At 39.0% G+C, this 23243-nt stretch overlaps 1 protein-coding gene across 5 annotated transcripts; it reads right to left on the bottom strand.

Moving 5' to 3' along the window:
• Window positions 1-1253: 1253 nt before the first annotated feature.
• HERPUD2 (HERPUD family member 2) lies at window positions 1254-22480 on the bottom strand. Of its 5 annotated transcripts, none has more exons than XM_055805222.1 (9): window positions 22359-22480; window positions 21792-22118; window positions 16075-16152; window positions 12691-12804; window positions 10428-10585; window positions 4601-4723; window positions 3946-4269; window positions 2610-2724; window positions 1254-2268 (listed from the first exon to the last, which is right to left on the bottom strand). In XM_055805222.1, exons 2-9 carry the CDS (start codon window positions 21936-21938, stop codon window positions 2107-2109), a joined length of 1221 nt encoding a protein of 406 aa, XP_055661197.1. In that variant the 5' UTR covers window positions 21939-22118; window positions 22359-22480; the 3' UTR covers window positions 1254-2106. The 5 variants fall into 5 exon arrangements, with proteins under 5 accessions (XP_055661197.1, XP_055661199.1, XP_055661200.1 ...); XM_055805224.1 differs by having other exon boundaries at window positions 22317-22461; XM_055805225.1 differs by having other exon boundaries at window positions 22313-22460.
• Between the last annotated feature and the right edge of the window lie 763 nt (window positions 22481-23243).

Raw genomic sequence — 23243 nt, 5'->3', positions numbered from 1 at the left:
AAAAAATCTCAGAGCATCTCCTTCAATATCTAACCAACTGCCAGGATCTCCCATTTCATTATTTCAACCTTGTGTAACCCATAAACAGATTTCTCCTTCTCCAGATAGGAACAAGCAGTAACAATTCCATGTTCTTTAACCAAAATCAGGGCGAACAGGGTAATGGCAACTTTCTTCATCTAGCCTGCTCACAGCAGAGGGCTACCATCAACTGCTTCCTACAGCACAGAAAAAACTGGAAACTCAGAACAGCAACCATGACAGCAAGAAGCAACTAGCAGCTGGATACCAGCAGGTTGTAACTACACAACTTACAAATACACTAACCCCAGGACAAAAAGAACAGCGAACTTTTGGGAAAAGTGGCAGGAAGAACACACAGGTCAAACAGATGAAACTTCAACACATTCCAGAAATAAGTATAACGATATCCAAGATTAACACTGTGCCATTCCTTTAAAAGTGTACATTTTTGTAATGGTTCTTAAATATTAGTCAAGTTAGATCCACCCACCAAACTAAAAGAGTAAAATTTCTTCAACAAGGTCTATGCATTTTATGTTTATGCAGTAAAGAACCTAAATTGACAGCAGCTCTCCATAGTAACATGGGAGTAAAACACTAATTAAACATTATTTATTCATCATTACTGCCTTTAAAGCAAGTAAAATCACATTTATAAAAGACTTACATTTATATTTCTCCTCTTACAGATTTGTAAATAAGAATTCTTTTGTAACTCAAAAACCATTGTTCAAATCTATTTTTTCCAATTGAGTCAACTTTCAATAAGGCCTAGAAATCGTGATAGATAATTCAGAGTATAAACCCAAAGAAAATTTTTTAAGTTTCAAAACTTCGCTGCATAGCTTCAGCAGTCATGAACAAGCAAAATATAAACCCCCTATTTCTCACTTGTTCAGACCTATTTAAAAGTTTTGACCTGTTATCTGGAAATTAGGAAGTTGGACAGGCTTTCTCTTGGTTGTAGGAAAAATGGCTGCAAAGATTCTAAGTTAGATAGCACATGGTAACTTCACAATTAGGAACAAAACCAAATATAAAACTTTTGACTATTACTAAAATCTAAAGAAAGCAGCCAAAAGCCTGACAGTAGCACTGTGCTATTACCTCATGTACAATCTTCCTTTTCTTAGTTTTAATTGGGTTAATTAAGAATACCAATATCCTGCTGTTCAGATCACACCCGCAACTGTGTATGTGCTGCTACAAACACACCACTTCAGTCAATATCAGTAATGCCACCATAACAACTTTATTCCACTCAAATCATCATATTTTTCATCCTTAATGATGCACTATTTAGCTGTTTGCATTCAAGTATGCATACAAACATCCAAAAGAGTTAACCGTAACAATTTTTATTAAAAAACCCTAATGTACATGGTTTTCCCCGGTACAGCTATATTTTTCTTAAAAAGTACTGTATGTATCAAACATTTAAGGTTTATCCCATCACTGTCAATTGTCTTTGAAGAGCTGTCAAACATCTTCGACTTTAATGAACTTCAGTATAGCCTCAAGAGAAGGCTTTTACCTTTCTAAATGTGTAAGAGGCTTAGGATTTTGTGGTGTGAAGACAATACGCCATTAACACGTAATCCTTGTGTTCACAGCATTCTTTCAGGAATGATGTAAACTCCTAATCTCAAGCCGTAATTCATACCCTGCATAAAACTGGCATGATACATTAATGATATTCAGATGAATAGATAGCATTTGGAAAGGTCCGTCAACATTTCTACTTTTAACAGCTCTTTAAAGATGTAATGGTGCAGCTTAAGTACAAGCTTTTTGCCTCCGTATAATACACATATGAAATTAAAATAAAACATGGAAGACCAATATCTTTACATTTTATTCTTCAGAAAAAGAAGAATCTTAAAGAAAGCATTTAGTAGTCCACTTGTGCTTAAAATGTTCAATGCATGAGAAAGCCGAAAAAAATACACATTTTTGTACACCATAATCAAAAAGGTAACATTATAGAGTTTCAGAAATTGCACTGTATTTAAAACACACTCTAGAATCTGCTCCACTTCTATGTATGGCTACTGAGGCTGCCTGACAGTTCCTTTTCCATTTTTAATTGCCAACCTGTGGAGGCCCTTCCGGGATGAGTGATGTGAAGAAGGTTGTGATAAAGGACCAAGCAGAAGCCATAAATCCAGGCTGCTGCTCTGTATTGGCATCTTCACCTGCATCTTCTCCGCTGTCTTCATCAATCCCATCATCCATAAGTCGTTCCTTTAAAAACAGAAATTGAAGCCATTCAACTGCCGCTTTTCAGAGCCTTGACATAAGGTAACCAGCAGTATCTTCCTACATTAAGTAACTTCTCTGAGAACAACCTCCTGACGAGTAACTAGCACGAAGAAAGTCTGTGACTGAAGTAGAGCCAATCAGTAATTGTCAGACTAGAAAAATACAGAATTTAAGCAGCAGAATTTAAACACTGAGGACAATACTGAAAGCTCTCTGTTTAAGCTGGCTATGTTTCATAAAAGTTGACTTTTTGTCCAGGCATTACAGCATGCTTTGCAGTATAATACATAGGAGTCTCAAAAGACATGTCTGCTCTTACTTACCATCTCTTCAAGATCCGGATTATTTGCATGCTGGCCATCACGGTTCACTTCCACATTATTGGCTGCCTGTTGTTGGCCTCCCTCTTGTCTAAAGGGGAACCATCCAGCTTGGTGCCTATGTAAGAAAGCAGAACAGCTGAAAACCTCTCTTTTGAAAGGAACAAAAAGATTTTTCTGCTTTAGTGAACTACCGTAGCGAATTCTTCAAGTACTTTGAAATGAATGAAGGTATGCATATTTTTCTGTAAGTCTTACTTCTAGATCAAATGGCTATTCTTTGACATCTGGATTAAGAAGAGTCTTGCTAAAGAGCTGTTCTTTTAAGTTTCATAAGTGCTGTTCATAGCCCTCTGTCCCAGAAGATTATTAATTTACCATGATTAGGTGATTAAATACGCAGAATACTTTTGTTGGGTCTCCTCCCCAAATTTAGGTACTTAAGTTATATTAATTTTCAGAGAGCCTTAGTCTTCATACTTTAAAGTTTATTTTCTCTGGAAAAAGAGAATGTAAGTTTCAGCTAAGGCTTGAACCATGTTACCATTGTAAATAAACTTTCAAGTGTCTATACTCTGATTTCAACTATCACATGTGCATGAGAAACAGAACAGTCCTTGCGAGGACTGAGACTACAACATAATGAAATTCTCAATGAATGACATCAGTTCAAAATATCAAGCATTACTGCTGATTTCCATTTCTATTTACATCACTGAACTATTTTTATATATGTGATGACAACTGTACTGGTATTTCTTAATAACAGAGTGCTTAAGTCTTTATGATATATTGTAAAAAAAATATTTAGGTCCCTGCAATTCTACCAGATCTGGTACTCACCATTACAGTAGAACTACCTTAACTCTACCTAACAACTCACGCACAAATCCCCTAATTCATTTTTCAAAAATAACTTATCTTAGCTCTGTGATTTTCCTTTTATATCCAAGTGGTAAGAGTTTTATGTTTAGGTCGAGCAGATGTTTGACTTCCATGAACTTCCCTTTCGTCAGCCCCACTTTTAAATTTCCAGTCCAAAATTCTATTTTTCTGTAATACTGGTCTGTTAATATCACCAATATTTAGGAGCACTGTGTTTCGGGTGTAAGTGGTATCCAGCTTACTGTAAAAGTGTTATGAGAATCCAATTTTTATGTCAGCTTCTGTACTTGTTTGAATATTTAAAAAAAAAAACCAACAAAACAAAACACATCATACTGTAAAGGAGCAGTGCCTGAACTTCTGCATTTGGGTAATTTCTCAGTTTAAATTGATTATACGTTAGCACCATACTCCACATTTCAGACCTGCAGCTGTACTCAACCGTTGTACTCACAAATAAACCAGCAGCATGGCTCCCATTACCATGACAAATCGACTGAAAGAAGAATAGAAGTATACAATGCTCAGAAGAATCGCTGCTCTAGAGAACGTGTACATCCAGTCCAGCCAGTCCCGGTTGAAGTCCTCCTCATTCACTACTGGGCCACCCTGTGCATTCATCTGAACATTTGGGTTTACAGGCCTGTTTTCCTGGACGGCTACATTTGGCACTGCTGCAGGCTCATTTGCAGGAGCGTGTTCTGAATTTACAGCCTGGGCAACTGCAGATCTCACTGGCTCAGAGCTGGAAGTCACTTGGGCTGAAACAGCAGCTTGGCTAAAAATTTAAACATAAAACTGGTTTGTCAAAAAACATGCACCAAAATTCCTAAGCCTTTTCTTGTCTTTTTTTCTACACTAATAAAAACAAAATTTCAGATGTAATACATTAATAAGTAAAGCTTTAAAGGAAAATGCAGTTTGTTTTGATGTGTATTAATTCCAATCCAAAACTAGATTTCCTAATTTGCTGGACAAAATTGAGTGTAAAACAGCATATCCAGACAAAATAAACACATAAATTTTGATCCTGCACACAATATTTAAGTTTTTTAATATCTTCCTTTCATTAGTGTAACTCAGTACTACCCAAGATAATGCAGACTTACTATTGCATGTAGTACTGACGTGCATACATTTGTTGCCACCAGATCATCTGTAAGGGACTGAATGCAGGATACATAGAAAATCCAGCAGGAACACCTTGGCCTGGAAATTGGCTGCCTATATTGCTAGAAAAGGTTAAAGAAAAACACTCAGTTCTAAACTGCCACATTTATAAAATGCCCTAAATATTAAAAAAAACCAAACAATTAAAGTAGCATTTTTCTTCTCATTTGTCCCCCTACAATAATGCACTGAAATGACACTGAAACAACAGGTAGCGAGAACATCCAACCCATTCCAAAAAAGCACTGTACTTTCATACAACAAATTAATAAGCAAAGTTATTTCTACAGAAAGAGGATTTATGTTTTTTCTACTTAGAAATCTGTCACTGGCTGCACCTCTGGGACAAAACCATGTTGAATTTTTTTTTTAATTGTTTATAACGGGAGAAATTCTTCCATACAATTCCTTTCAAGTTCAGAGGTCACCCTTAGGTGCTGCAGAAGCTGTAAAGGGAAACCTTACTATCTTCTACAGCTTTCTTTTAGAAGCAATACCTGAAATACCACTGTGATCAAAGACAAGAAGAAATGAACATGAGCAAAGGCAATAGCTTCTGAAGATTGCAACTAAGAACATTGTAAATTATTTACTCCCCCACCCCCCATCAATATTTTGAGCATATTTTGATTCTCCTCCCTATGGGCTTTTAACTCTGGTTCACATGCAAGAGAGATAAAGCTCCTATATGTAAGTTTTAGGTTTGGTTTTGTCTGCTTTTAAACTTCTTAGCCTCTCTTACCTCCTAGAGCATATAGCATGTTTTGGCAAGATTTCCAACTCTTTCCCCAAAGATTTTGATGTAGTGAACTGCAGTAAACCAGGACATCTTTCAGGACAGCATGAGAGTATAAAGCATGAAGAAAAGCTTATTCAGACTGCAGGTAGCAAAAGCTGAGACTGCTGTAATTGCACTGCAGACTACAGCTGTTCCCTAAGTAAGGCACTCCCTGCAAAGATATCATCAAGAGATTTCATTAGTCTACCAGGCATTCAGATATACAAGACATGCCCAGAAAGATGGAAGACATTAAAATCTTTTTTTCCGTGTTACACATGAATAAGTATTTCACTATAATTCTGGACAAGAGCCTGCCATGCAACTCCATGAACTCTGCTAAAACTGTTTGTATTTAGTCATAACCTGCTTTTATAATAGTTTGGGGCTGGGGGCAGAAGGAGGGCAGGGAAGCAAAAGTTACTTTCCTGATACCACATACAAACTAAGATAATCACAGGTAATACTCTAGGTTTCTTTCAAAAATTGCAAGGGTGAATGGGCAGCCCTGCTGATGCTACTTATTTATGCATAATTAACACATTCAAACAGCAAAGCTGTCCATCTGCTATTGAAAAACATCAATCACGCTTTTATCTTTTTAACTGCAAGGTTTAAGAACATGTTGTTCTAACCCCTGAACTGGCAAACACTTAGAGAAGTAAGACTCCTCCAAAGTTAACAGAACACTGAACCTCACAAAACATCTGACCCTCGAAATGTAAAGATGATTCAAATATTCTACATGGGTGTCATTAAGCACTTGGTGTGACAAATCACTGAGCAATGTCTCAATTTCAAGCAAGTAGAACATTACATGGGGATGTGAACAGACAGGACCACTCTCTGTTCAACGACACCTATTTCTCCAGCTCAGTCACCAATAAGCAATGCTACTAAACTTGCCCAAGTCCTGCAGAAATTCACCAATTTTTTTCTCATCAGTTACAGATTCTAGGGTTCTTCTTTGAAACCGCTAAGATGAGCTCAACAAAGTTGAGAGGCCTTGTATCTGTGAGGGAGAGCTATTGGCACAACTTTTACAAATATTGCAGGATTTAAACCCCTACTTTCCTCCAAACTCTTTCAAAAGTTGCTTTCTTGATGTAGATTAAGAAACCAGTCAACCAAGACAAACTAGAAAAGGTTTCAGTTGCATCATGTTCTTTCCTTTCCCATTTAAATATTTTGGTGGGGGGGGTTGTTATTGTTGCTGGTTGTGGTTTTTTCCCCCACGGCTTTTCTAGATGTGACTTTTTGAGAAGCACAACACACCTGTTCAAGATCTCACTCCATTAATGAGAAAAAAATAAGACACCAACATTTAAGAACTGGCTTCTGGCTCACAATGCCAAATAGCACAGCAGTATTTTGTTTGCTCATCAAAAATCAGAACAACACAGTTGCTGTCAATTACACAGCTATTACAGCTGCTAGGGTATTAAGTTAGCTTATGAAATTCAGGAACAACTCCAAACAAAAACTATGTATTTCAGTGAGAACCTCTCCAAAGGAAGAGGCTCTTCTCAGCAAAGCAAGCCGTCTTGCTGTTAGAAGAAAAAGGGAAGTAGCACATGCTTTCTCCTCCTCTTTTTCCAAAGGGAGGAGGAAGAGGCAGGAAGCAAAGTATTTCAAAAGAATGGCAGCAACAGCACAAGAGCAGAGAAACAAACTGGATAGTCACAGGCATTCCAGGACTGGAGAACAAAGCACAGCAGACTGCAGAAGAACAGTTAGGTAAGTCAGAAAACTTTTTAAGATTCAAATGGTAGAGGCAGCTTCAGAATATTCTGAAAGAGGCATGCTAGCCCTTAAATGGCTAGAAAGCTCACCTTTATTACTTCTGGTCTATAGAAGACACCTAAACTGGGATTCAATTTGAGGATAAAGTCAGACTAGTTAGCTAGTGTCATCATGAAGACACTGCTCACCCCTAGCGGAAAAGTAAGGCCTTTTAATTCAGACTTAAAAGCCCAATCTCTGTCATCTGCATCACTGACTACAACTGCATTTGTTTAGTGACCTTGACCCAAAAAGGCATCTCATTTAGGGCTCATCTCATGAGCCTGAGATATCAACATCAAGTGACATTTCAATATCCTCCACTATGTTATTTGCTACCTTAAGAAAAAAATACTGCAAGACAAGGCTACTGAAGAAGCAAGGTATTTACGTGGTAGAACATACTGTGTGCTGTCATATGTCATTTTGTTGTTCACTTTCAAGCAGTACTATATACACACAATACAAAAACATTTCACTAGATAGGCTGCCCACACTTGACAAATAATCTCACTGCCTTGATGTTCCTTGTCTGTTTACAGCTTCCAAGTACCCTCCAATCTGAAATGCAAGCCGTTTCAGGACTGAGCCCACCTGTTCTGTCTGTAGCTGCGTAGCACAATGGGGCCCTGATCCATGACTAAGTCCGCAGGAGCAGGCAATGCTGCACTTGCTCTCCACTTCAAAAGACTAACTTGGTAGATACAAGCTATTTGCTCAGTCCCACCTCAAGTCTAGGTTTTTAGAAAATAGCATGTACAACAGCTCAAAAGCAACAGAAAGTTTTAAGTTGCTTTCTCTATAACATTTTAGCAATCTGAATGAGCTGTTTTCCCAAAAGATACTCAACTTGCATACTAAGGCTTTCTATCAGCAACTGAGAAACAATCAAAACCATAAGTAACACGAATGTTAGGTGGTTATTTGTACAAGTTCATTAATGAAATTAAGTGTTGCAAAACACTGAAGAAAACTGACCCTCACATGTGTTTTCAAACATCTGAAGACCTTTTGCCCATCAGTAAAGCCTATCATGCAGCTAGATTAAGTGGGTCTGGTCATGGAACAGGAAGAAAAATCCACAAAGTCACACAGATTCCAGCTACAAATATTCACTGTTCCTAACAAGCCTCAGTCCCTGTATAAATTACACTAAAGCTGGATTTCTTTGCCCCAAATGACGTTTAAGAGAGCAGCTAAAACACAGAAGGCATTTCTTATTGCTGGAATACAAGCAGCAGCTGTCTGAAGCAAAACCAGATACATCTGAGAAGATCACTAAAAGCATTAAAAAGGGTTTCCTCAAGACAGCAGACTACAGCAGGTCCTGGCACACACTATTTGGAGTTGAGCAGAGCACCACGGTACCCAGCAGTTGACAAAGATCTACCTTAAGTTCTGACAGCATTCCATTAAATTACTTTTTATAAAAAGGGCCTAAGATTATTTAGGGTTCATTTATTTTGGCATTTCTGTTCAGATCACGAATGGACTTCTGAAGCAAATCTCCAGTCACTTCCTCTTACTACAGTTTTGTTTGCATCACAGAATGCTCTTGGATCACCATCTGGATTCCTTTTGGATTACACTAAATTAAAGGATGCAATTTAGGCGCACTGCTAATGCACCTTAGCCACAAATAGGCACCTATTCCTGGTGACCAAGCTAGAGGTAGCCCAAATAAGACTGAAACCCCTGAAATATGTGCAGTGTTGATGTCAGGTTTTCAGCATCTCTTTCAGTCTACAGATCCACTCCTCTCGATCCACATTACTTGCTAATACAGACGCAGACTTGGAATTTTTATTTTTAAGTTTCTCTTTCAAACACAGTAAAGTCTTTCAAATTCACGATTCCCACTGTATTTTAATGGAATTATTTCAGCTAGAAGACTGACCAATGGTTCTGTTGCCTTTTTGAAGTTCCTTCACCTATTCAATTCACCATGCATACTGACAAAAAACTCACTCTGTTTACATGAAAAGCTAATTAGAAAAACATTAAAACTTCTTACAGATTAGTAATTTGCACCACAGAATAAATTGCTTCCAGAATTAATCTACGTTACACCAAACAGCAGTCTTGACAGTCAACTTACTGTCACCTAGCTTTTGTCACAAAGACAAGCAAAACCACTTCTGCGAAGATGCACGCAGTCAGGATAACCCAAGTGCTCCACCCATTGCGAAGGCAGGTTTTTTCCTTGACAGAACATTTCAGATACAAAAATAAAAAGGACTTGAAGGAATTCAGGATTAAAACTAGTAAGACTAGTTAAGTCTAGGCTAACTCAACAAGAAAGCATGTAAATTGAACTGAAACTACTAAGTTTTCAACAAGTTCTTGATATCTGTTTTCTTTCCAGTGACAGAAACAATTTTCACTGTTCGCAGGTCCACAGTTTGTTTAAACATTCTCCAAAGAAAATCTCTAGAATCTATGCAGTACTGGGAGAATGCCTTGCCAGAAAGAAATCTTTAAAGTGTTCCCTGAGGAAATGAGAGGTATTATCTCAGAATGCACTATCCTCCCATTTTCCCCTTGGAAGAATACAATACAAAAAAACCTTTAAGAAGCTGCAAAGGTCATGTGGGTTAAAAATTGCTAAAGCTGCTTTTTAAGAAAAAAAATTTTGGAAGTCATGTAATAACAGATCTGCTCTAGAATTGTACACTAGTTACATTTCATTAGTATGTATGAAAATATTTTAAAATTGTTGCAGATAGACAAGTACATACATGTACTCAAACACCTCATCATTTATGCAGTTGAATCCAATATGGAGAAGTGAAGAGTTACATCTCTTTTGTGTTAAGAACTAAGAACCATCATATTCTGGTAAAAATTTAGTGCTGACAATTACAATAAAGGACTAGAAAAAGCAATCAGAAGCAATAATTTTATCAACCACATTACCAACTATATCCAGTAGATAAGTATTACAAGCTGCACTTTGAGGGCAGAAAGCATGAAGAAAAAAAACCAAACAAAACACAGCCTGAAGGGTGCACTAAGAACACTTACTCTTTGACAGAGTCCTAGCTAAAAACATTAATGTTCATATGCAAAATGTTTCTAACGTAAAACACTTCAAGATGAACTAGCCAAATAATTTTACAGACAGTGAAACAAACATATTTGTACCTGAACATTTAAAGTACTTTAAAGAGTATCAAAGAACTGAGAATTGCTTCAGTCTCACTTACCCTTGCATTAAATAAGGGAACTGGTGGCTTGGTATAGGATTGCTTTGTGCTTGTGGAAGATTACGATGCCTCACTCCATCTGCACTAGTGTTCAAAGATGTAGATGAAGGTTCTTGGTTTGTGGGTGAGGCAGCAGTTGATCCAGAATGATCTAAATTCTTAAAAACAAATATAGTTGAGGTTGGGGATCTTTTTGCCACAGTTACATGATTTACAACTGTGCCTTAAAAAACTATTTGCTTTCATGTTTTGTCACAAGTTTTACTGAGAATATAAGCACCAGGCAGGTCTTCTGGGGTTTTATTGGTTCTGGCAAGCCTTTAGTAAAAGCAGAAATTCAAAATTGCACTCAGGTGCACATATAAAAAGTAGTGAAGTTTTCAGAAAGACTCAACACTTGATAGGTCCCAGAGAAAACCACAAGTCACTTGGAATCAGTTTCAAAAAGCTGAACCAAACTAAAGCTTAAATAAAAAGAATATTTAGCAGCAACAAAAATTCTAGTAGCTATCATTAACAAAAGTAACCTCAGGATATGACTATATTCGGAGACAACAGTGTCTGCAGTGACTTAAAATATCATTCCTCTGTCCTTCAGTTTCCCCTTCTACTCATCATCCTCTTCACTGTGCCAGTTCCCCAATACAAACTGCTGCGCTCACTGCTGGGAGGGGGCAGGGGGTAGGAATAGGGAAATAGCTAGGAACTGCTTAGGCTCCCAAAACCACACCTAAAACCAGCATGGTCAGACCTTCAATGCTTTCCAAGATCAATAATTAACCCTGGAACAGGGTTAACAGCTTAATATTTAACAGCTGACTGTACTAGATTATTTGTGACCGTAACTAGACTGCAATTTGGCCATTGAGATGCATTATTTTAGTTTAAATAAATCCCCAAGATCTGTTGCTAAGCATTACTGTAATGTTTACTCAGTAGAAACTCCTCTTCAACTTTTGACAACTCAGGAAGCGAAGAGGTGCAGTTACTTAAGACATCACTAGCACATTTCCCCCTACAAAGGAAAACAAGAAAAACCTACCACTAGACAGTGGGGAGGAAACAAAAAAAAAAAAAAGGAAGAATAAAGGCCATTCAAGATTTGGGTTTAGGTTCTCCATTCAAAGTATTACGAACCTAACACTGGGTATACTGACTGCTTTAAGCAGTCATTAATACAGTCATGTAAATACAATATTTACAACTGATCTACATAGCAATAAAACAATAAAACAAAGGTGGCCCCCTGTGTCCTGCTTGCAAATAGAGATATTAAATACAGCCTTTGAAAAGATGACTTAACCATTGTCCACTCTCTACTATCACTTAAACTGCTTGTGTTTCTGACTGTCACGTAGCAGTCTGAAGCAATATGCTATCAACAAAAGAATGAAGACAGACAGCTTATTACTGGAAGGGTATTTCCCATATGCTGATAATCAACACACCACAGATGAAAAGTACCTACAATGGTATTATGTACACATTCCTTTCTGACTAACCTTCAAGGGTCGCTTAGTGATACTACTGTAATTCTCTTGGCTTTTTCTGGAGTTGGTAATGACAACTAAGTCATCAACAGAAACATTTACTGCACTACTGTCAAAACAGAGTACAACCAAAGAACATCATTTTTGCAGGGCGTGAAGAGGAAAACACTCAAAACACCCTAAACAAAAGTGTTTTGTGAACACCTTTAATAAAAGCTTAAGAACACTTTTTACTTCTGTCTTACAGACACTACAACTACCTTGAAGCTAATTGCATAAATACTGGCCAATTCCTGTCAAGCAGAATGAACACTGGCCAGGCTGCCCCTGTCTGTCTCACAAGGGCACTAATTTGACTGGTCTCTCTTCAGGGGTACACAAAGTAAATCAGAACTTAGTTTAGTGTTCATTGTTTTGTTGGGGTTTTTTTTGGTTTGGGGTTTTTTTTCAACTGAATACACTGCTCAATTTCTGCCAAAGACACAGCAATATGGAAAGGAAAATTTACTTTTCAATGAAGTGTGAAAAAGAAGAGTTTAGAAAAAGTGCTTTATCATCTAATAAACACAATTGTGTTACAATTTTTAAAAAAGGTCATCTTTGTTTAAATAAAGTGGCACCCTTAAATAATAAAGTCTAATTGTACAAACTCATATGGCATGCTCAACCTTCACCACACTATTTTACAGTCAAATTTTAAGAGTTAAGTCTTGGAAACCTTCCTCAGTGTAGAGGAAATTCACATCCTATGTATGAAACAAAAAAAAACTCACTGAGCTACTGCTGGAGGTTGAAGCTCCGTGACCTTCTCTACTGGTGCTGGGTTTTGGAGAACTTGGGGGTGTCCGGGAAGTACATACCAGATGAACCATATGATATTCATCTTGCTAAAAATTAAAGAAATTGAAAAGCTAAAGCAACAATATTTGAAACATTTACAAGCAAAAGCCATCTTTAAATATCCACTTTCAAAGTTGCATTTGCAATCAGTAAAGAAACGTTATACAAAATGAAGAGACCATAAAACAAAACTTGAGCCTAGCACAAGAGAAACCTACTGTTTCACAACTTGTGCTTTCTTAGCAGCTGTCCGCAAGAACATATTGAACATTCACTTACTCCCAATTTTCCCTAGAACCGCAGTATAGCGGAACCAATGGAGGACCACACAGAGAAACATGAGGTAGTCTATCACAAGCTTTGACTTTATTTTGGAAAAATCTCAAACCTTTTACAGGGCTCTGTTTCCTAAAGTTAAGAATGCTTACATTTGCACTGAGATCTAACGAAGAGTGTTATTCAATAAAGGCATCAGGGTAAATGAAAAATGTAGGCACTGGAGTTCCACAAGCCAACCACGACAAAAGAAAAAAAAAAAAAAGTATCAGCCATTGCCTCCACCTCACTCCAGCCTAAGCCTGGCTCAAGTCTAACCTGCAGATATTCCACACTCAGGCAACGCTATTCAAAGTACTAGATGGGACCCGAGTACTCCTAAATATATGAAATTAAGGAAGCAAGTCAGTGGCATCACTTGAAGCCATGTCAGCATGCAAGTAATCAGCCCATGCCAATTCTTCATGAATATGCTGCCCCACAACACACTAACATGGACGCCACAACAACTTCAATCTGAAGCTCTTGCCCTGTACCAAATGAAGACACCCCGTTACACCAGCATGCCTGAAGCTCATACAGCCATAGCAACAAGAGCAGCTACGACCGTAAAGTTGCACATGACAGCTTCCTCAGCAACCAAATTTTAAAGAAAAGCCACAAAAGCCACCTAGTCCTCTTCTGAAATCAGCGTGATGCAGTCAAGCTGCAGTTTTTCATGAGATGACATTTAGAAATACCAGGTTTGGAGTTTTTTTTTAAACCTACTAAGAAACTTAAGACACATAGGTTTATTCACTTTTAAGTTTTAACCTTTAGGAATAAAGAAGACTGAATAACTGCTTTTATACACCAGTGTGCATTACTGCTAGCATAGCCTATCCATATCCACATTCATTTGAACTCCTACACACATACCAGTTTCTAGCCCCAAGCACAGCCTATTACATTAAGTGTAATTTCTTACCAGATGGTGATAGTAAGCAATGATCAGAGAGCACTGCACACAGGCAATCAGTGTTCTGACCACATCAAAAGCCTTTAACCTGACCAGTTACCTTCTTCCTAGGTGAGAACTTATGCCACTTGGAAAGGGAAAGGAAGTTAAACTTCTTTTAAGCTTACAGTGTACAGCTTTATTCAATGTGACAGTTCAATATATTTCTATTTATACATAGCACATTGAACATCACTGTGCCTGAAGAGTGCCACAAATTATAGCCTCAACGTATTTTACGTCGGCAAAATGACACCTCTCAGTATCAATGAGCAAGTATCACAAAGCTAAATCAAGAGATTTAGTAAAACCTCAGATATTAGGAATTTATAGCTAATCAAGTGGGAAGAACGTGGCAGAGAATGTGACTGAACTTAAAGAGTAATCATATCTTTTTTCCAAAAGCTCTTAAAACCTTGAGCACAAAAGACTCCTCTTGTTCCAACACAAATTTTTAACTTTGTGCTTAAGACCGATGATTATGTTTTTAAAGTCAGTGAATTTAACTAAACCCAAGGCCTATAGCTACTAAAATGCCTTTAAAGTCAAATATAGCTCCTGTATTCTGAAGGAAGACATTAGTTAGGAAAAGTTTCTGCTCTAGTACACAAGTAAGGTCTGAAAGCGTGCTTCCTAAAACTACTCTGCTCTAAGCAGGCCAAGTGAATTCAAGGGATCCAGGTTTCATTTTGTCCTCAACCAGCAAAACTAAGCTTGGAGGTAAGTTATATAAATACTTTTTTTTAATTTTTTAATTGGTACAGGATATATACTGGTTGGCAGTACTCCAGCTCCACTTTTGTAGTAAACCTATATATAGTAAGTTTCAATCATTTTTGGTTAACAGTTAAATCCAATGTAACAAAATCATTTCAGAATGAAGATTATAAAGTAACAACAGAGAGTCAAGATTCCTCTGCATCAGTTTTTCCATACTTAAAACTGAAGTTTGGTTGCTTACTTTCACTAAAGCATTATTCTCCTTTAGAAACTTTCCTCCATACTACATATTAAAATGTAACCCACCTGCTCTTGCAGTCTGTACATTGATTTTTACCTCAGTATGTTACAAAAAAGTATCATCATCAACACCCTGGTACTGTATGAGTTTACCTATTTCATAGGATTAAGAACTGTATAATTGTTTAATGACCTAAAGTATTTTCCAACTATAGCTACTGATGCACCCTCATCTACTTACAAGGAGCTGAAAGACTACTCAACATAATGCATTATGTTTTCTGTTGCCATCAAAATTGAAGCAAAGTTCTTTTTAATCTGCCCTAAATATTACCTTATTCTACACATCTTCAGGAACTTTACGAACTTAATGAAGTCCCTATTACATGGTAGCATCAATCCAAACTATTTGTAGCAATTTGAGAATAAAGTGCATTTACTTCAAGATTTCCTACATGATATGTCGCATGTATACAGGATTTTGATTTTATTTAAATGTTGACTGAAGAATCTAAAGTTAGATTAGTAAAATTACTTTTTTCAAGATGAACCAGCAGAATTAAAAATAAACCTCTTCAGAACAAACAAACTTTCAAGTATCATTAGGAACAGTTAAGAGATGACAAATAAAACCAGGGTAACAAATAGCTTTCCCAGCAAAACCATTCAGGAATTTAGAATTCTGGTTTTGCATATAAATGTATTACCCTTAATTTGCTTACACAAGTGCCATTTTAATGTAAGTTCTTGGAATTATGTACATACAAGAAATGAAATTATGTCCCAAACCAACAAATTCCATTTATGTTGTAGCAGGAGCTGTCTCTAAACTACATATCCCTTGTTTATGACTTATGTAGCCTACTTGCTCTCCCACCCATTTGGAAGCATGCCTCAATCCACAAGCATCATAATCTTACATACATGGGATACTTGAAAGTACATTTTCCAGAACGTATCAACATTATATGGTTACATCTGTCAATACAACAATGAAAACTTGAAGCTAAACAACGCATCAAATTCCTATTTCCCAAAAAGGGGGGGCTGATCAAATATCATATGGTGTTGATATAAAGCTTACTTTTCTGAGAACATCTTTCAGCTGCAGATGATCAGGAAGCAGTCTGCCAGAATACACCAGTCTCTGATCCTTTGTAGACTAGGAGATGGGACAAAGAAAGGAATTTAGCTTTTTATCTCCAGCTGTGTATCTGTACAGCAGGAACATTTGCAGGCATGAAAATTCCTTATGATTCCAACCACCAACAGAGCGCCTTAAAAACATTTCAGAGAATTCACACGTCCAACTCACAAATAAATTCTGAAAGAATTCTGCTATTACGCACTCAGCAAGAGTGCTATAACGATTAACACCACATAATTAGCAAATGCTGCTCAGCAAAACTACTGCGTATATTCAAAAATTCCTTTCTTTTTAAAGATTTGCTCTTTATCCTGCTCCCATTCCCAGGCACTTGCTGAAAAAGTAGATAGAAAAGTGGCTGGGGCAAACAAACAAAAAAAACACAGTAGGAAAATCAAGTGATAATTAAAATACACAGAAATGGGGCACAAAATCTTTCTCAACAAGGAATTTCTGTTATTACTCCCTGCTACCATTCCACCAACCCCACAAAAATAAACAGAAGAGGAAACAAGGAAAGCATTAAAAAGCATGAAGCAGCAAAAAATTTATTTTAAGGTAGCCTTCAAAATTTGGTAAGCTTTTCCCCCCCCCTCTGGTCCTACACTCCCACATTTTAAAATACCTTTCTAATGCAAAAATAAGATTTTCCATTTTTTAAAAACAAATGATGCACTATTCACAAGGTAGTAACTTTTAGCTAGTCTACTCTGAAGAGATAATGATGAAATTTGGGGTACAGGTGTACAGTAATATGTCCAGTGTACTGAAGCAATAGGCAGCTTACTTGGCTAAACAAAACAAACAAAACCCCAACCCTACTCAATTCACTTTATGCTGTCAGAAAGTTTTAAGTAGTCTTACTACTAGTAGGTCACTAACATACTTCAACTACATAAACAAACAACTCCCTTTTTATTTTTTGCTTGAAAAATGCTCCTAAATATACACGCATATGGGAAAAATTTTAAAGAGAATCCAACTGTTACATCAGTTCAGTTTAACTACTGCATGCATCCTAAGTACAATAGCATTTATCACTCGAAAGAAAGTACTAACATAAGCAAATACTAAATGAAGAAATCTAGCTTAACATCAGTGGAACAAACATGCATTATCAGCATGAAAAATTTGAAGAATTTCCCCATCATGCAAACAGCTAGTCTTACAACATCTCTGCTCTTTCTCTCCCAGCCTACTGTTGCCCACTCTGCAGTCTTATTCATCCCAATAGTAAGACACCAATACCCAAGATTCAGGTCTCTGCAATTAGAAAAAGCTTTCACAAAAGTTTTGAGGTGGGTTTTTTTTTCTTGCAATAGCCTTTTACAGTTTCCCAATAAATTAGCAAAACATAGAAAAGTTGCAGAACATTTTCCCCCTGAAGAAATCTGGTCATATCACTAGAAAATAATTATAGATACTCTAAGCAAATAATTATGAAAAGTACACATGAAATCTGAAAAGCTTTTGTTGTAAAGTTTTTCCTAAATCCATACTAGCCATCATGATTAAACACACATCTTTTTTAAAAAAATGAGTGCATAACCTAACACATATAGTACAGAACTGTTTATCACTTCTATTGAAGAAACATTTTCCATATTCTTCTGCATTTTTCTGTATTTTTAATTAGTGACATAATACACTATTTTTCTATGTTTCACAACACAGGGAACTAGTTATCTGCAGCTCCAATGGATAAACTACTGCAATAAATTCAATATAAATGCTGTACTATTTCTACTTAGGTTTAAAACAACAAAAAAAATGCTTGTCTCTCATATCAGACTAAGTTTTCTTGAACTATACCATTTTAGTTGCTCCTTTCAAGCAGGAACAGGCTGCTGACAGAACACAAGCTTACTTGGATTTCTTATTTGGGAAAGACCTTCTTAGAAAAAACAAGAATTTGCAGCATGCATTAAGACTACAGAAAACTTTGATTTCCTGTAAAATAGAAACTTGCTGCTTTAGAAGGACCAGTGGAGCCAGAAGAAAAGTCCAGAAACCTTGTTTCTAGGTCCTGAGATAGATTATCTGGAGATTAATTCAAGAAGATAAGCAGTTAAAACAAGCAAAACCCAAACTCCAAATCTTTGCATCATCATCCAACATGGCAACGGAGTGCTATAGTGCCTGTCCCACTCATGGTCAAATTCAGATTCTTCTCTGCAGTACCTTATACATGAATCTCCCCTCAACCCCATCTAATTAAATACCTTCTCAAACTCAAGTAGTACAAATTAATTTTTTTAATACGAGTACTTTACTGAGAAGAAACTGCTAGATTAAAATGACCCCTCAAAGCTACTACATAGCCTTAAGTAATGCTTTTCAGCTCCCAACAAAACCATAAAAGAAAAGGTTTATGCATATACTGAGTACTGTTAATCACCTTAAGTTACAGGTATTAATGGGGGAAGATGAGGTCTTAAAACGCCCTACATAACTTAAATACCTAACCGTGCACTACAAGATTATCACTTGCAATTCTCAGGGTGAAAGCCATCTGGGAATTCCGAAATGTGGGGATTTTTTAAATGCAGATGGAAGAGTGGACAGATGTGAAAACACACATATGCCAAAGTAAACAGAAAAGGCATTCAACTCATCCCTCTGCCAGAGGAGGTTCACTATCACACATCCTGCTTCAAGGAACAGCATGCTCACTACTAGCCCAAACACTAAACTGATGAAAAAAACACACTAGAGTGGCCCTATTTTCAAAAGCAAGCACATGGCACCAGATAAAAAGATTCCAGAAGCTAAAGTTTAGAATGAGATGCAAAACAGTCTTTAGATTATGATCTAAAAGGTATGTATTTAAAACTAAGAATTCAACAGCTAGTGTTTTTTCTCCCCCCTCCATTTTTCAAGTAAGACCCCCATCTGCAATGCTTAGTCCAAGTTAGCTACACCCAGCACATTACCAAAACTGCCAAACCTAAGCTAACGAAGCCACTTCCCTTGAAACATGATCTCTGAGCTATCCTGTCTTAGCTACAAGATATCTGTTATTTTGGTCATTCATCCTCTCCTCCACTCTTCCAATAGGACATAAAAATCCAACCAACCACATCTGGTGAGAATTGTGGGGAAAGTACATGCTAGAAGACAGGTACTACAGGAAATGAGAAACAGCAGTTTTAAATGAATGCTTATGGGTGTAATCAACGCAGCAGTTAATGCACTGAATGGGAAGAACTGCTAGATTGAGACATACAGGTTGATTTTCCAAGTTTTCTTTTCTTACATAAAAGATTTAAGGACACTAACTGCAGCGCTCTAGCTATGAAAAACTGGTCCAGTAAGGGGCAACAAATACTGACAAATGTGAACCTTAGTACAGACCCATAAACTAATACTGTTTTCAACCCATTTAGATTATTCAATGACCGACTTTAGTAACTATACCAACTTTAATAGTGACTAAACCAATTCAAATCTGCCTATACTTGGAATCTGTACTTCATTTTAGCTAAAAGTCATTTACACAAATTAATCTGGAAAAATCACAAACACCACTGCCTCAAGGCCTAACTTCTCATTTGCCTATTTTAACCACCTCATTTTCTGAAGATACATTCTTAATAAATTGTAAGTTTAATGACAACGTTTACAGTTACCATCAGTTAACAGACTAATTTACAGATGCGTATAGGAGGATTAGGTAAAAGTCACACATGACAACTGGAATGACTATGTATAGCAGTGATAAGAACTGATTTCTATTTTATGCCCCTAACTTCAAGAACACTGCAACACCTGTACAGAGCATGTGTTCTGATTGCTCCTGCACTCTTAAAATAGCAATGTAATAGAAATTATTTCCAGGACCTATCATATTCAGGGAACGTAGAAATTTGATCGACAAGCTTTTGACAGTCATCTGGTTTACAAAGAAAAAAAAAAAAAAGGGGGGGGGGGGGGGGGAAGGGGCTGCTCCTGAAAGCACAAGACTTAGAACAATTTTGGAAAAAGCAGTTAGCACTCAAGATCAAAAACATATCAAGCCGAAAAATACACCTTTTCAATTTTACTATACATAGGAGACAGCCTATGAAACCCTCTCCTCCTCTCCCATCTTACTACTTTAATTTGAAAGGTTCTATGAAATGAAAATACTGTGTTCAGTTACTAATTTAATTGCAAGTACAGTAAATCCAAATTAAACTGGAATTACTGAGATAATTTTCACTAAAGAAACTTCCCATTCTTTAACCCAGAACAATTTTGGGGATTCTGAACTAGTCATTTAATAACGAGAGGCAAGCTGAGGAATCAGTTTTCATTGGAAGAAAGATGTTCCAGGAAACTGAGATGTAATATTATACTTACTACTGGTTAAAACCTACAGTGCAATATAAAAATCTCTCCTTCATTAAAGATTCTTCCTAGAAGCCCAATTTAGAAATATCATGAGTCAGAAAGCTAGTGTTTAAACACAAATACGTCATAGGAGGAGATTCCAGTGAGGAGGAAGAAGCAGCAAGTTGCGTATTTGTTTCTTTCACAGCAGATAGGCTCTCCCAGCAGAGAATTACTCACCGCAACAACTAAATCCACAAACTCTCAAATACTGCTTAACAGCTGTCAACATGCCAGTGACACAGCCCAAGCTGCTGACTGCTTTGCTTCCTCCTCCAAAAAGCAGAAACCTTTGAGAGACAAAGCTACTACTTTACACTCCCCCAGCCAAAAAAAAACCCAAACCAAAACATCAATGCCAATAATTCTTCTATCAAACTAGGTGAATACCAATCACTTAGAATATAAATGCAATCTTTGTCTATTGGTTTCTACAGCAAGGTCTAGGCCTCACATGCTGCTGCAGTGTGAAGGCAAAGTCACTGTCTTTACACAGTTTTTCTGGAAGAAAATTTCCAGTACACTGTTCTGTATGACCACCATTCTAAACAGGTGCAGTATTATCTTCCTATTATTATCTGTATGGTTTTTCATAGACTCTTTTTAACTGCCAAATTTAGAACTTAAAAGAATTTACAAATAAACCATATTTTCCTCAGGAAACAAAGAAAGCTACAGGTCTTTATCCTAAATTTCAAAATACAGTCACAACTGTCATATGTTTGCAGTACATCTGAGAGCAGAGTTTTCGACACAGCCTCAAAAAAAAAAAAAAGGGTTTTGAAAGAGAAAAAGAAAAAAGGGGATGTAATTCTGGAGATTGCTCAATTGCATGTTTCAAATAATATTATGAATAAATATCTATCTATTCCACACTTCAGTGAATTCACTAGAGTTGGTAACTTTACATGTATCACATCGTAATTGGTTTAGACAGAACTCTGACATTTACAGAAATCAGTCTTAAATTCACTTAACTGAGATATCTACACTCCAGATCCTAAGAGAGTGAAACGTAGCATTAAGAAGTACCTTCAGTGATACCGCCTTTCAGGATGCTACACTGTGATCTTCTGCCACCCTACAGAACCGCAGCTATTTACGTTGCCAACTTCCCTGAAAGCAGAGAGCCGGGCGCTGCCTTGACACGGGTAACTCCTGGGCAGCGGGATTCTTGTTTATTTTGCAGAGTACCCAAGGAAAGCCTCGGCCGCCCATCCGCAAGTTACCGCAATGCCAGTTTTCCCGACAAGAAGAAGACAAAGGGCTGGCCAAGCACTCACCGGCTTACTAGGGTAGACTTTGGAGAGGTGAGATTTTAGCTTGCCCACAGTCCAGTCCAGAAAGCAGTTAATGGTCTGGTCGGTGTATTTCTGGTTGGGGGCCTTGATGATGAGGGTCACCGGGTGATCCACCACGCTCTGGTCCATGCTGCCGGCAGGGGCGACCGGCCCCGCCTCGCTCTTCTCCGCTGGGAGACGAGGCCGCTGGAAGCTCCGGGCGCCCGGGGCGGGCTCAGCGGCCGGGGGCGACGCTCCGGGGGAGGCCGGGGGAGCCCATGGTCGTGCTGGCGCTCACAGCGCGGGCGGGGCGGCGGCACCGGCCGAGCTCTGCCCGCCAGACGCGGAGGAGCAAGCAGAAAGAGGGGCGGCTTAGCGCTCACACAGCGGCACCCCCCCTCCGGTAACAACCGCCACAGGGCTCCCGCCGGGACAGCGGGCGCGCCCTCACCTCACCCTCAACCGCCACCCCCCCGCCCCCCGCGGACCGGCCGGTTCCCCCCTCCCCCCCGGTGCGCCCGCACCCACGGAGAAGGGAAGGAACCGAGACGGGAGGGGACGGCCCGGTACCCGGAACGCGCCCGCCCGGGCTGGGCCCCTCCGCCCGCGGCGCCGCCTCGACCTCCGGCCCCGCTGTCGCTGGCGTAAAATGGAGACCGGAAGCGCGGCCGCGTCCCTCCTCCCTCCGCCGCTCCCCGCGCGCGCCGCTGGGTGGCGCCCGCGGGCCGCCCGGGCGGGGGGGACACGGCGCACGCGCACCGCCCCGGGCGCGCGGGGCGGGGGCTGGGGCGCAATGGCGGGGGCGAGCGCGGGGGGCGGGGGCTGGGGCGCGCGGGGCCTGCTCCGCCGTTGGGCCGGCGGCGGCTGGAACGGGACGGAACGGGAGGGGCTGGGTGGGCAGGGCCGGGCGCGGGCGCTGTGGAGCGACACTGTGCGCCGGGGGGGGCGTCGGGAAACCCCGCGGGCGGCAGCGCTCGGCCTCGCCCTGCTCCGCGGCTGTAGCCGGGGGCCGTGGCGGGTGGGGATGGCGGTGCGCAGGGCAGTCTAAAGGCCGACGCGATAAATTGAGAATTAAGACTCCGGTACTCGCTGTGTGCCTGGTCTCGTCACCGCCGTGTGGGGACGCCTCAGTGCTTGTATTCTCCCCGGTGTCCTTGTGAGCTCAGAAAATGCTACTTTATAACCGGAATGGAGGTGCAGGAAGACGGTTTTGCCTTCTGTCGCACAAGAGAGCTGTCTTACAGCCGTTAAACAAGTTTCTGAAGGCCCAGGTTATCACTGTAAACTAATAATTTCACGTGGTTTTCAGCTGTTGAGGAGAAAATCCTTCATGGGATATCCCTCAGGATTGGTGGCTAAAACGACAACAAGGGAAAAGTTCCGTTCATGCTACTGCTGCTGGAGATCTCGGCAGTAAAAGTTGGCCTCAACAATAAAACGCTTATAAAAAATGCT

Source organism: Falco peregrinus, chromosome 5, assembly GCF_023634155.1.
Source record: "Falco peregrinus isolate bFalPer1 chromosome 5, bFalPer1.pri, whole genome shotgun sequence".
NCBI classification, from domain to species: domain Eukaryota; kingdom Metazoa; phylum Chordata; class Aves; order Falconiformes; family Falconidae; genus Falco; species Falco peregrinus.
Note: the sequence above shows the minus strand (reverse complement) of the source record. Positions and strands in the feature narration are given on the sequence as shown.